Source organism: Notechis scutatus, chromosome 6 (genome assembly GCF_049901735.1).
Source record: "Notechis scutatus isolate UNSWTSFEM ecotype Mainland chromosome 6, rNotScu1.2, whole genome shotgun sequence".
In the NCBI taxonomy this organism is placed as follows: Eukaryota; Metazoa; Chordata; class Lepidosauria; order Squamata; family Elapidae; genus Notechis; species Notechis scutatus.
The window spans coordinates 80196704-80209252 of NC_142014.1; the positions used below are offsets into that span (position 1 = coordinate 80196704).

At 45.0% G+C, this 12549-nt stretch overlaps 1 protein-coding gene across 2 annotated transcripts in view; it reads left to right on the forward strand.

Annotated features, from left to right (window-relative positions):
* The first annotated feature begins 2211 nt into the window (after positions 1-2211).
* The window catches only part of GDI2 (GDP dissociation inhibitor 2), a 39475-nt gene continuing 29137 nt past the window's right edge, over positions 2212-12549 (forward strand). The window contains exons 1-2 of one of the 2 annotated variants that reach the window (XM_087968924.1): positions 2212-2416; positions 2461-2675. In XM_087968924.1, coding sequence (XP_087825050.1) covers positions 2227-2416; positions 2461-2675 — 405 coding nt within the window. In that variant the 5' untranslated portion in view covers positions 2212-2226. Of the gene's footprint in view, positions 2676-12549 lie in introns of both variants that reach the window. The other variant, XM_087968923.1, reaches the window with a different exon arrangement.

Genomic DNA, 12549 nt, shown 5'->3' on the forward strand with positions numbered 1-12549 from the left:
GCTTGGAGCTCCAAAGTGAAAAGGATGATACCCAAATACAGCTTATCAGTCTGGTATCCGCACTGTATATTGGACATTAATACAATCGAGCGAGTCCAGAAGTATTTCACGACAAGAGTACTACACTCCTCTACTCGCAACAGAATACCCTACACCACCAGGCTTGAGATTCTAGGCTTAGACAACCTTGAACTACACCGGCTAAGATTGGACTTAAGCGTAGCACACAAAATTATCTGCTACAATGTGCTACCAGTCAATGACTACTTCAGCTTCAACCGCAACAACACAGGAGCACACAACAGATACAAACTCAACGTAAACTGCTTCAAACTTGATTGCAGAAAGTACGACTTCAGCAACAGAGTGGTCAATGCCTGGAATGCACTACCTGACTCTGTTGTTGCATCCTCAAACCCGCACTCCTTTAACCTCAAACTATCCACTATTGACCTCACCCCATTTCTAAGAGGCCTGTAAGGGGGCGTGCATAAGTGCACCATCGTGCCTACCGTCCCTGTCCTATTGTCCCCATTTATTCGTACCTATTTCCTGTATTCTTACTCATGTTTATACTTATATCTATTATCTGGTAAGCGATTGACAAATCAAATCAAATAAAAAAACAAAAAATAAAATAAGGAAGGAAGGAAGGAAGGAGAACAGGGAAGGGGAAGGAAGGAAGGAAAGGAAGGAGAACAGGGAAGGAAGGAAGGAAGGAAGGAAGGAAGGAAGGAAGGAAGGAAGGAAGGAAGGAAGGAAGGAGGTCTATAAGGGCAAGGAAGGAAGGAAGGAAGGAAGGAAGGAAGGAAGGAAGGAAGGAAGGAAGGAAGGGAAGGAAGGAGAGAAAAGAATGGAGGGAGGAGAGAAAGGAAGGGAGAGAATACGCATTCCTAAGAGGTCTATAAGGGGCATACATAAGTGCACCATCGCGTCTCCCTGTCCTATTGTCCCCATTTATTCGTACCTATTTCCTGTATTCTTACTCATGTTTATACTTAAACCTAGTATCCTGTAAGCGATTTGACAAATAAAATTAAATAAATGATCACATGCTTCAAGATGTTGGGTGAAGGAAAAGAAGGGCTTGCTAACAATATCTTATTAGGAGACCAAAACTGGAAAATACACAGTAATGGTAAAATTGACAGTATATATCCATAATATAAGCTTAATCAAATTTATGCAAAAATGACTCCATGTATACTACTGTATACATAATATTCTGCCTTTTTAGTATATCCTAAAATATTACACTTTCCTAGGAGAGGGGCGGATTTTAGCTTCCAACGTGACTTTTGTAGCTCTGGAAAGCTGAAGGAAGATCAGGAAAAAATCAAGAAGTTTCACTTAACGACTACAATACTTAACTGCATGGCCAGTTCCAATGGTGGTCAGTAAATGAGGTAGTTCTGTTTTTTGCATGCCACACCTCACCATAAGGCAACCCTAGGAGGCTTTACAAAAAGACAGGAAGTCCTTGACTAACGACCTTCTGTTTAGTGACCGTCCAAAGTAACAACTACACTGAAAAAAGTGGTTTTTGTGACTGTTCTTCCACACTTATGACCATTGCAACATCCTGATCAAAATTCACACACTTGGCAACGGACTCATTACTGTGTCCTGGGCACATGTGATCCTTTTTCTGGATTGTGGATTAAGGATCCCCCTTTTCATGGATTGTGGAGACCCAGAGGTGGGACTTCGGGTGAACAAACCAGGATTCAGAGCAGCGTGTCTCAAACATGGCCTGTTTAAGATGGATGGGTATCAACTCCCTGAATTCCAGGCCTGGCTGGGGGATTCTGAGACTTGAAACCCATGCCCATCCCTTTTAAAATAGGCCAAGTTTCAGAAACAAAGATTGAGAGCATATCATGCGGAAGCTAAGACGACAAAACGTGGTGGAATCATAGCTTGGCACGGAATCACGCGCTCATCGCCCGGAAGCAGGGCAGCGGCTTCACCCTCGCGAGCGCGCATGCTCCTCCCTCCCTCCTCCCTCCCATGCCCGGCGGGCACCTGCGTGGCATCGAGCTTTCCTCGCCTCGTCCGGCCGAGGGCGCGCAGCCAATCCCGGGCAGAGGGCGGGGTCACGGGGGAGGAAATAAAGGAACGCCCCGCCTCCTTTTTTTTTTCCTCCCTTCTTCCCTCCCAACCTTGATTGACACCTCGCGGCAGCCCAATAACGGCCGCCGGCCGTGCAGCGCCCCCTTGGCGACGATGGCGGGGATTGGGGCGCCCTCCAGCTCCTCCCCCTCGGGTGGCGGCCGGGGCCCTGCCCAGCCCCAAAAGGCCCCGCCCAGCCCCCAAAGGCTCCGCCCAGCCCCCAAAGGCCCCGCCCCTCTGGCGCGCTCTTCTCCCGGCGGCGGCGGCGGAGGTAGGAGCAGCGTCGCCTCCATTTTCTCCTCGGCCGCCGCTTCTTCTTCCTCCTCCTCCTCCTCCTCTCCTCCTCCTCCTCCTCAGCCGCCGGCAGTTACGGCCGCCGAGGCCTCGAACCGCCGCCTCCCAGGCCCCGCCGCCCGAGCCCCTCAGCCGCCCGAGCCCGAGGGAGACCTCCCAGCGCCGCCCCGCCGCCCCCGCCCGGCCTCGCCCGCCGCCCGGCTGCCTCCGCCGTCACCGCCGCCATGAATGAGGAGTACGACGTGATCGTGCTGGGCACCGGCCTGACGGTGAGCGGGACGCGCCTGGGAGGGAAGGGGGAGCCCGCGCGGCCTTAAAAAAAACAAGAAAGCGCGTCTCGTGGGAAAGGGGATCCGAAGACGCGTGTATCTTGCGGGAAGCGTGTAGGGAAGCACGGGAGCGGGCTGCCCCTCCCTGCTGTTATTGGGGGTGGTCCTTATTTGAGGATTAGCTTTGATATTGGTAGCAAGGGAGGGGTGGGAGCGGAGGGAGCGGAGGGAAGGGGAAGACGCGTGTAACATGAGAAGCCAAAGACGCGCGTGTCTTGTGGGAAGGGAAAGAAAGACACGTATAACTTTAGGGAAGGGAAAGAGACGTATCTTGCGGGAAGGGAAAGACAGGTGTAACTTCAGGGAAGGGAAAGACGTATCTTGTGGGAGTGGAAAGACACGTGTAACTTCAGGGAAGGGAAAATGTGTATCTTGTGGGAAGGCAAACACGTGTAACTTCAGGGAAGGGAAAGAGACGTATCTTGTGGGAATGGAAAGACGTGTAATTTCCAGGGAAGGGAAAGACACGTATCTTGTGGGAAGGCAAAAACGTGTAACTTCAGGGAAGAGAAAGACACGCATCTTGTGGGAAGGCAAGGGATGAATGGGTCTGAGCTCGGTGCCCTCCCCCTCTTTTCCCCTTTTGGTTGAGACCTGCCATTATTTGGGGATGATTATTATTATTATTATTTTCATTAGGATTAGCTTTAATGTTGTAGAATCGGGGCTCTGAATGGGTGGAACTGGAGGGAAAGGAAAAGACACGTGTAGGTGGGAAGGGCAAAGACACGTGTAACATGAGGGCTGGGGGCTGGGCTTGACTTGGCAACCTCCCCCAACCCCCTTCCTTTTTTGCCTGTTTCCTGTGTCCTGCTGTTTTTTTTGGAGATGGTTTTTATTTTAGGATTAGCTTTTATAATGTAACATCCGGGCTGGGAGTCGTCTGAATGGGGGAAACAGGTTATAAGGTAACTTGTGGGAAGGGAAAGTGTAGCATGAGGGGTGGAGGCCTCCCCCCTCCTCTTTCCTTTTTTGTTGAGGCCTGCCATCGTTTGAGGCTTGGTTTTATTAGGAATATCTTTTATATTCTAGCAAGGGGGCTGGGAGTCGTCTGAATAGGTGGAACTGGAGGGAAAGGGATGAAACTGGAAGGAAGGCAGAAAGTGTAGCATGAGGGAAGAGGGCCAGGTTGGGCTTGGTGGCCTCCCTCTCCTCCTCCTGTTGAGACCAGCCATTATTTGGGGATTATTTTATTCAGATTTGCTTTCATATTATAATCAGTGGGGCTGGGAGTCCTCTGAATGGATGGAAGTGCAACTGCAGATAATCAGAGTTGGAAGGGACCTTGTAGGTCATCTAGCCCAACCCCAATCTGGTTGAATTTCTGACAAATGGCAGTCCAATCTCTTCTTGAAAGTTTCCAGGGATGAAGCTCCCACAACTTCTGAATAACAGAATAATAACAGGTTAACAGAGGTTGGAAGGGACCTTGTAGGTCATCTAGTCCAACCCCCCCCCTGCCCAAGCGGGAGACCTTACACCATTTCTGACAAATGGCAGTCCAATCTCTTCTTGAAGGTCCCAATTGATGGCGCTCCCACAACCTGGGGAGAGAAGGGAAAGAGACAGGAACGCATGCCCCTCCTCAAAGATACCTGTAGCTTGAATTGAAGGCAGTTGGGGTGGGCTTGATGTCCCCCCTTCCTCTTTTTCCTCTCCCCTTATTTAGACCCTCCTTTACGTGGGGATGATTATTAGCTTTTCTATGAATGATTAATTATATGTTATTTAGCCTTCTTTTCGGACTCTCCTGCCTTCTCCCCCTCCCGTTTAATCATCCTTGTGCTTTTTTTTTTTGCCCCCTCCCGTTTTAATCTTCAACTGGCTCTCCTTCTCCTGTCCCGCCTGCAGAGTTGTGGGTTCACACAACCCTCCTGACCCGGGTCTTCTGGAGACACATGATCTGGCTCAACCTGCCCCCCCCCTCAAAGCTTCCCACGGCTTCTGAAGCCAAAGAAAGGCTGGATTTCTTTTAACCCCTGTGGGCATCCAGCCTTCCCTCCCCATGGACGGAGCCCCTGCTTGGCTGCTGCTTCATTATCCAGCTTGGATATTCTGCCCCATAATCCTTGGCTGCCTACCTCGGCTGGGCGGGACCCTGGTGAGCTCCAAATGCCATTATGCAGCACACTGCTCCTGGCCATGGAGGCTCCGACCTGAGTGAGGCTTTGGAAGTGGCCCCAGACTTTTCTCCTCCTACGGCATCAAGGGAAGACATCCCAGGAGATTGTATTTTACATTGTATATATTTATTTTATATTGCACAATAGCCTTTGATTTCAGTGCCTGAAATTCCTCTTGCTAGACAAGAAATATTTAATTGTTTTGCCCTGTTTTGCGACCTTTCTTGCCTCTGTTGTTAAGGGAATCACTGCAGTTGATAACTTAGTAATCTGGTTGTTAAGTGAATCTGGTTTCCCCATTGACTGCTTGTCAGAAGGTCGTAAAAGGGTACCCATGAGGGACCCCAGGACACTGCAACCGTCATGAATATGAGTCAGCTGCCAAGCATCCGAATTTGGGTCACGTGGCCATGGGGATGCTGCAACGACCGTGTTGAAAGAAAAAAAAAAAGATCTTAAGTTACTGTTTTTCAGGGCCGTCGTAACTTCAAATGGCCATTCAAACGGAATGGTTGCAAACCGATAATTAGCTGCCTTTAATTTTTTTGCCCTTGGATCCTCCCTTGTCCTTCAGCCTCTTCTTCCCTGTCGTCTCTTGCTCTTCTAGGGGGCATCTTGGTAAAAGGTTTTGCTTGGCAGCCCAAACATTTGCCCTCTTTGCACCAAGGGGCACTCTGTAGTTCTCTGGAGCTCCCAGGCCTTGCCAGGTCTGGGGGTGGGGGTGGAATGGGGGATTTTGGGGGATTGCTTCAGAGCCTGGACTTTCATACTGCAGCTACTCTTTTTCCCATTGAAATCAATGAGTCACTTTACAGGAAACACATAAACAGAGCTAGATTTGACTCTCACCCAGCCTCGGAGCCCAGTTTTTTCTCTCTCAGCTGTCCTACCTTACAAGGTTGTCCTTCTTTGTAGCTGGGACCATCCTATTCTGTACCTTTTCTCTGGTTTTTTCCATCCAGAACGTTGACTTTGTATTTTTTTTTTCCCCCTCTGGAGGAAATAACTCAGTAAACTATCCAACTGCCATAAATCTAGCACAAGATTTACATTATTCTACATTTGCAATCTCTGGAAATGTCTTAAGTGGCCACTGTAAGATTTTTCTTTTTTTAAATCAAAAGTCCATGACCACCCATTCCCCACCCGTGGATTTTTGAGTGAGGGGTTTTAACTTTGACTTGGCACGCTTTTTGCTTGGCAGGTGATCTGTCCTTGTGCCCTTGTCGTCCCTTTCCATATATATTATCCCTTTGCATATATAATATGCAAAATAATAGAGTTTCTTTTTCTTTTCTTCCTTTGTTGCATCTTCAGCTTCTGATTACAGGCTTTCCTATTTCTGCCTCCAAAAACCAGCTCTCTGGTCTCCTTGTGCTTGCCTGACCCTTCTCTCCTTCATGACGGATGGTCCTTGACTTAGGACCACAACGGAGCCCCCAGATTTCTGACGCTAAGCAGGGCAGCAGAGTTGCGTCCTGTTTTACGATCTTTCTTTGGCCACCGTTAAGTGAATCACTGCGGTTGTTAAACAAGCCTGGCCGTTGACTTTGCTTGTCGGAAGCCAGCTGGGAAGGTCACAAATGACGATCACATGAGCCCCCCAAGATAGCACAACCGTCATAAGGACATGCCAGTTGCCACACATCTGAATTTTGATCCTGAGCCCATGAGATGCTGCAACGGTCGCAAGGGTGAAAACCGGTCATAAGTCACTTGGTCCAGTGCCATTTCAACTTCAAATGGTCGCTAAACAAATGCTTGCAAGTGGAGGGCTAGCTGTATTCTTTCTGCTGTCCTTTGAAACATTGGGGAGCCATCTCCCCAAGCATCAAAATCTTCTCCCTAGACCATTATTGTCTGTCTGCTGACATTAAATGAGGGTTTACAGCAGGGAGGTCCCATTTGGGGGACTTTAAGACCTGTGGACTTCAACTCCCAGAATTCCCCAGCCAGCCATGCTGGCTGGGGAATTCTGGGAGTTGAAGTCCACAGGTCTTAAAGTCCCCCAAATGGGACCTCCCTGCTGTAGGCTCTCTCTTACCTGTCAGAGTCCTAGGCAGCTTAATAGGCATACTGATTTTAAGCCCTCTAAAGTGGGGAGGATTCTGGGAGTTGAAGTCTTTAAAAGTGACCAAGGTTGGAATACCCCCTGGCTGTAATAGAATTCTTTATTAGCCAAGCGGTGATTGGACACACAAGGAATTTGTCTTTGGTGCATGAGCTCCCAGTGTACGGAAAAAGAAAAGAAAAAATAGATTCATCAAGAATCACAAGCTGCAACACTTAGCGACAGTCCTAGGTTACGAATATAGCGTCAAGTCTTAAGTTTGGCAAAAGAATAACTTGCCTAACCTGAACCGTGTAGCTCACTTTGCAGTTAAAATGCACGCTTTACAGTTTGCTCCCAACAAATCATTGGTCAGGTATATTGAATGACAGGAGGGTCTCTACGGAAAGGAGACGCAATGGAGATCACATTTCAGAGAGGAACTTGTAGCCTTGAAAGGTCCCCCCTCCCCCATTCACCTTTTTTAAGGTTGCCTGCTTTTTTTAAAAAAAAAAAATCCTCTCTTAAAAGAGGTTAAAAATTGGTCTCTTGTTGATTTAAAAATTTGTCTCTGACCACAGAAATGTTATAACCTTCACTTCCGGCCCTTGCATCCGGTTTATCTCCATCATGTCTCTCTCTCTCTCTTTCTCTCTTATTATTATTATTTATTTTTGACTGTATAAGTTACCTTTCCTGCCAAGCAAGCTTTCTGTCTTCCCACTCTACAGGCGGTCCTTGATTTACAATCACTGATTTAGCGACTGAAAGGGCAACTTACGACCGGTTTTCACACTTTCAATTGTTGCAGCATCCCCCCCCCCCATGATCACGTGACCCAAAATCGGCTGCTGGGGCACTGGGAATAATTTCAGGGGGCCATTTAAATGGCTTAAATCAAATTTGGACCTTGGAGGTCTTCTAGTCCAGCCCTTTGCTCAAGCAGGAGAACCTACACCGTCTCAGACAAGTGACTGTCTGGTCTCTGCTTAAAAACCACCACAATTTCTGGTGGCAGGCTGTTCCACCGGTTAATTTGTCCTCACTGTTAGGAAGATTCTGCTTAATTCCAGGTTGCTTCCCTCTTTGATTAATTAAATGCGCCCATTCCTCACTGGTGTGCAGCTGCAAGGTCAACCACCATCACCCCAACCCATAAAGTGTCCCCCCTCCCATTGGGTAGACTTCACCTCCCAGAATTCCCCAGCCAGCAGTTAAAAATATGTGTCTCAATTCCCCGAATTCCCCAGCTAGCTATGCTGGGGGTGATTTTTTGGGGGGGAAATAATGCTGGCTGGGGAATTCTTGGATTGAAAGTCCACCCAACGTCAAGTGACCGATTTTGAGAAGGTTTAGGAGAAAGGAGTTTCCTTAACAATACTAACACGTTAAACCTTGAAAGTTGTGGTTGTCGTGGCTTGAAGCTCTGACTGCAAGACAAACAGTTGGATGTACCAACTCTGAAATAGCAGAAAAGGGAATGATTTCCAGAAAGGTCAGCAGAGAAACCATTCCTCTCACGTCAGCCTTGTCTACTCTTAGGTTCGTTCTGAGCTGCCATGGGTGGAGCACCTAATTAAATCAGAATAATCTCCATTTACCCCTCTCTTCAGTTGTCTCTGTCACGCATGAGATGGCTGGATCCACAAATGAAAATTGCTTCCTAAAGCTCCAGGAAATATGACCACCTTGCCAAACAAGGATCGTCATATGCAGCCTCTTTCTGTAGCCTCATCCTGGTTTGCCGATGGAGAAGGACAAAGATGCCCCTGTCTTTCTTTCTTTCTTTCTTTCTTTCGTGGCCTCTAATGAGAGACTTCCCGACCAGCCTCCAAAAATATTCTGCAAAATGATTTCAAAAGCAACTCGGTGGCCTTCAGGGTGAAAACACTAATCTTTTGATCTCACCACCATTTCTCTCTCTCTCTCTGTGTTCTTCTTTCTTTCGAAAAATCAGTTGGTTTCACTTCTCGTCCTGCAAATTAAACCGATTTTGGTAAGAAGCCCTTCGGATGAATGCCGCGTAAGGATAAAAAGGGGAATTGTTCTTTCTGAGAAAGAAACACGGCCCAGAATGAATACAAGCTTCCTGCCATTGTGGAAGCCAGCTCTTTCCTGCGCTTGTTTTGAATCTTTTGTTCAGCTTGTGGGTAGGTGGGTGGGGGGCGAAAAAAAAAACCAAGAGATTTCAACTGTTAAAAAAGAAAGAAAGAAAGAAAGAAAGAAACATGCCTTGTCTTGCTGACTTGAGCAGAGAAAACCCTCTGGGTGGAATTCTTTGAAGAGCCAAGATCGGTCAATGGCCTGTTTCCAACGTTAAGGCAGTTAGCAGTTTCTGCCTCTGATGCAGGTACGGTTCATTTAGTGTCTGAAGTTAACAACGGCGCCGAACGGCAACCTTCGGACGTGCGAAGTCAACAAGGAAAGCAGATTAAACTTAATAGCTAGATTGCTAACTTAAACAGCCGCAGTGATTCGCCTAACAAAGGTGGCAAGAAAAAAGAAAGAAAAAAATACTGGAATGTGCCGAATTGGAACTTGCTTAACAATGGAACTTAAAGATAAAGAGGAGACAGAATATTACTCAGCATGGGACGTATTGTGCAAATGGTTAAATAACAGGTGCAGAGATTAGTAACTTAATAACAAAACAGGAATAAATACAGGTATATAGATATATGTAAGAATATATGTTGTAAGCAGTATCATTATATGCAATATACTGACTGTAAGCCGCTTAGAGCGGACTGTAAAGCACTATAAAGCGGTATATAAGTCTTAAGTGCTATTGCTATTATCAGACTGTACGTGACTAGAGATTAAAACGGACTGAGTGATAAACGTATAAAGTGTTACGATACAACTATGAAAACAATAGTTACAGTTATGAAGTACAATGCTATGTACTTAAAAGAGATTACACCGTATGACTATGAGAATGATGGTTATAGCCAGGGGTCCCCAAACGTGGCAATTTTAAGACTTGTGGACTTCAACTCCCAGAATTCTCCAGCCAGCTATGCCTAGCTGAGAAATTCTGGGATTTGAAGTCCAAAAGTATTAAACGTTGTCAAGTTTGGAGGCCTCTAGTGTCTAATATGTATATCTAAAAAAGACTTGATATAGCCAGTACACTGACGTTGCAAAACTGGAAATATGTATAATAAAGGAAAATGTACAATATTTTTTTTTAAATGTGGCAAGAAAAATTGTAAAAATGGAGCAAAACTTAATGAATTTCTCAAATTTGAGACACAGTTGTGGTTGTAAGTTGACTCTCCATAGCAGCTAGACTCTGCTGTGGTTCAAACCAGCCTTACAGGTAGTCCTTGACTTACGACCACAATTGAGCCCCACATTTCCGTTGCTAAGTGAGCCATACTTCTTAAGCGAATCATTGCAGTTGTTAAGTTAGTAACAAGGTTGTTAAGTGAATTTGGCTTCCCCCATGGACATTGCTTGTTGGAAGGTCGCAAAAGGGGATGGCATGACCCCGGGGGACACTGCAACCGTCACAAATGTGAGTCAGTTGCCCAAAGTCCACATTTTGATCACGTACTGCAACAAGTCGTATGTGGGGGGAAACTGTCAAAAGTCACTTTTTTTTTTTCAGTTTGAACAGTCACTAAATGAACTGTAGGACTATCTGTAGCCCGCGAGGATTCCACTTTCTTTGCTGGCATGTTGGGCTGAACTTTTGCCCACAAGGACATAGCTGAAAGTATGACTCAGTTCTTAAGAAGAAGATGCTGACTCTTGACCAAATCTGGAACGTCGGCACATCCGCGGGTAAAATGTTGGCACCTCCACTTAATTTAGAGAGACTCGTTGTTGTGAGCTGCTTGTGCCTTGTCTGACGTGGTGTGCTTTTTGTGTCTTGAGGCTGCAGTGCAAGACTGTGGGCCTTGGCCCATTTCCACCCACAATGGCTCTCACTGTTTGAAACTTCCCAGGGTAAAGCAAACCACAATCGCTTTTAAATCACATCCTCGGGCTGAACATCTGCTTAAAATTGGTCCCAATGTTGTCGGTTGCACCTTCAGATACGAATGTTAATTTTCTAAGGATTCCTTTCAACGTGGACCCCCTTTTAGTTCTCAGTCTCGGTGTTGAATGAGAAGGGAATTATGAGGAGACATGAAAACGTAAAATCACAGGGCTGGAAGGGGGCTTGGAGATCTTCTAGTCCAACCCCTGCTCAAGGCAGGGTAGTCAAATGGTTGTCCTGTTTTATTTTTGAAAACCTCCCGTTGGAGCACCCACAACTAACTTGATTGTCACTTGGAACGTACACTAGGTGAAATTTTGTTTCATACAGCTCTCAAAAGGGTCACCACCTCCAATAAATATGACATAATATAACAATAAATAAATACAGATTAATACAGAATTAGGCATGTACCCACGTATATGTCACAGATATTATATATCAACTCCGAGAGGCAAGCTATTCCATCGATTAACTATGCTGTCAGAAAATTTCTCCTTAGTTCTGGTTGGATCTCCCTTTAACAAATTTCCAACCATTGCTGCTCCTTTTTTTTTTTTTTTGGGGGGAGTAAATTTTTTATTTTATTTTTAATACAAACAATCCATCTTCCATTAAACAGTGTGTTACCTGGGTACAAATATATTGTGCAATAACAATTAAAATTACAGCCATATTCATTACATTAGTATTAATTCTCTTCTCTTAATACTGATATGCATGATATATCTAATGGTAAAAATCCTCATCTTAACTTATTTGATTCTATTAACATATTTTCTATATTTCACTAATCATCTTTATTTCCAACTTTCTTTCTTTTTTAAAAATAAATTTTATTGATTTTACCATTAAAACAAACCAACAACACATACATAAATGAAAGAGAGAAAAAGAAGAAAGAAGAAAATAGAAAGAGAAAAATAGAAAACAATTAAAAACATTCTCAACTTCAACAGTTTGTAAGATCTCTTTTTTATCCTTATTTTATGCCATATACACACACCTAATCCTTACATATATCTGTATATCACTACTATGGATCTATCCTATCCTCTTTTGCCTTTTAGTGTGAAGTCTCTCTTTGGTCTATCCATTTGTACCAGCAGTTCCAGCTGTTGTAGTATATTGAAGTGTCTTTATTTTTTTAATGCCAAAGTTAATTTGTCCATTTCTGCACAACTTGAAATTTTTTGAATAATCATCTCCTCTGATGGAACATGAGGCTGCTTCCAATATCGTACAAAAGCCAATCTGGCCACTGTCAAAATGTGTATTATTATATATTTCACTTTTTTGATATCTGTTTATCAAAGATCCCTAACAGAAAAGACTGGTTTGAATTAGATCTCTTCTCTTGTCATTTCTTCCAACCAATTTCTAATTTTCTGCCAATATTTTTGAGCTTCTGTACAGGACCACCACATATGGAAAAAAGTTCCCCCTTTTTTTTGCATTTCCAGCAATTCGGATTCATATTGGGGTGCATTTTCGTTAATCTCGAAGGTGGAAGATGCCATCTATAAAACATTTTATAGGCATTTTCTTTGAATGCTACTGATTTTGTAATTTTATTATTTCTACCCCAGACCTTTCCCCATTCTGTTAGGGTGATGCTACGTCCTATATTCCTACTCCAGGCTATCATGTTCC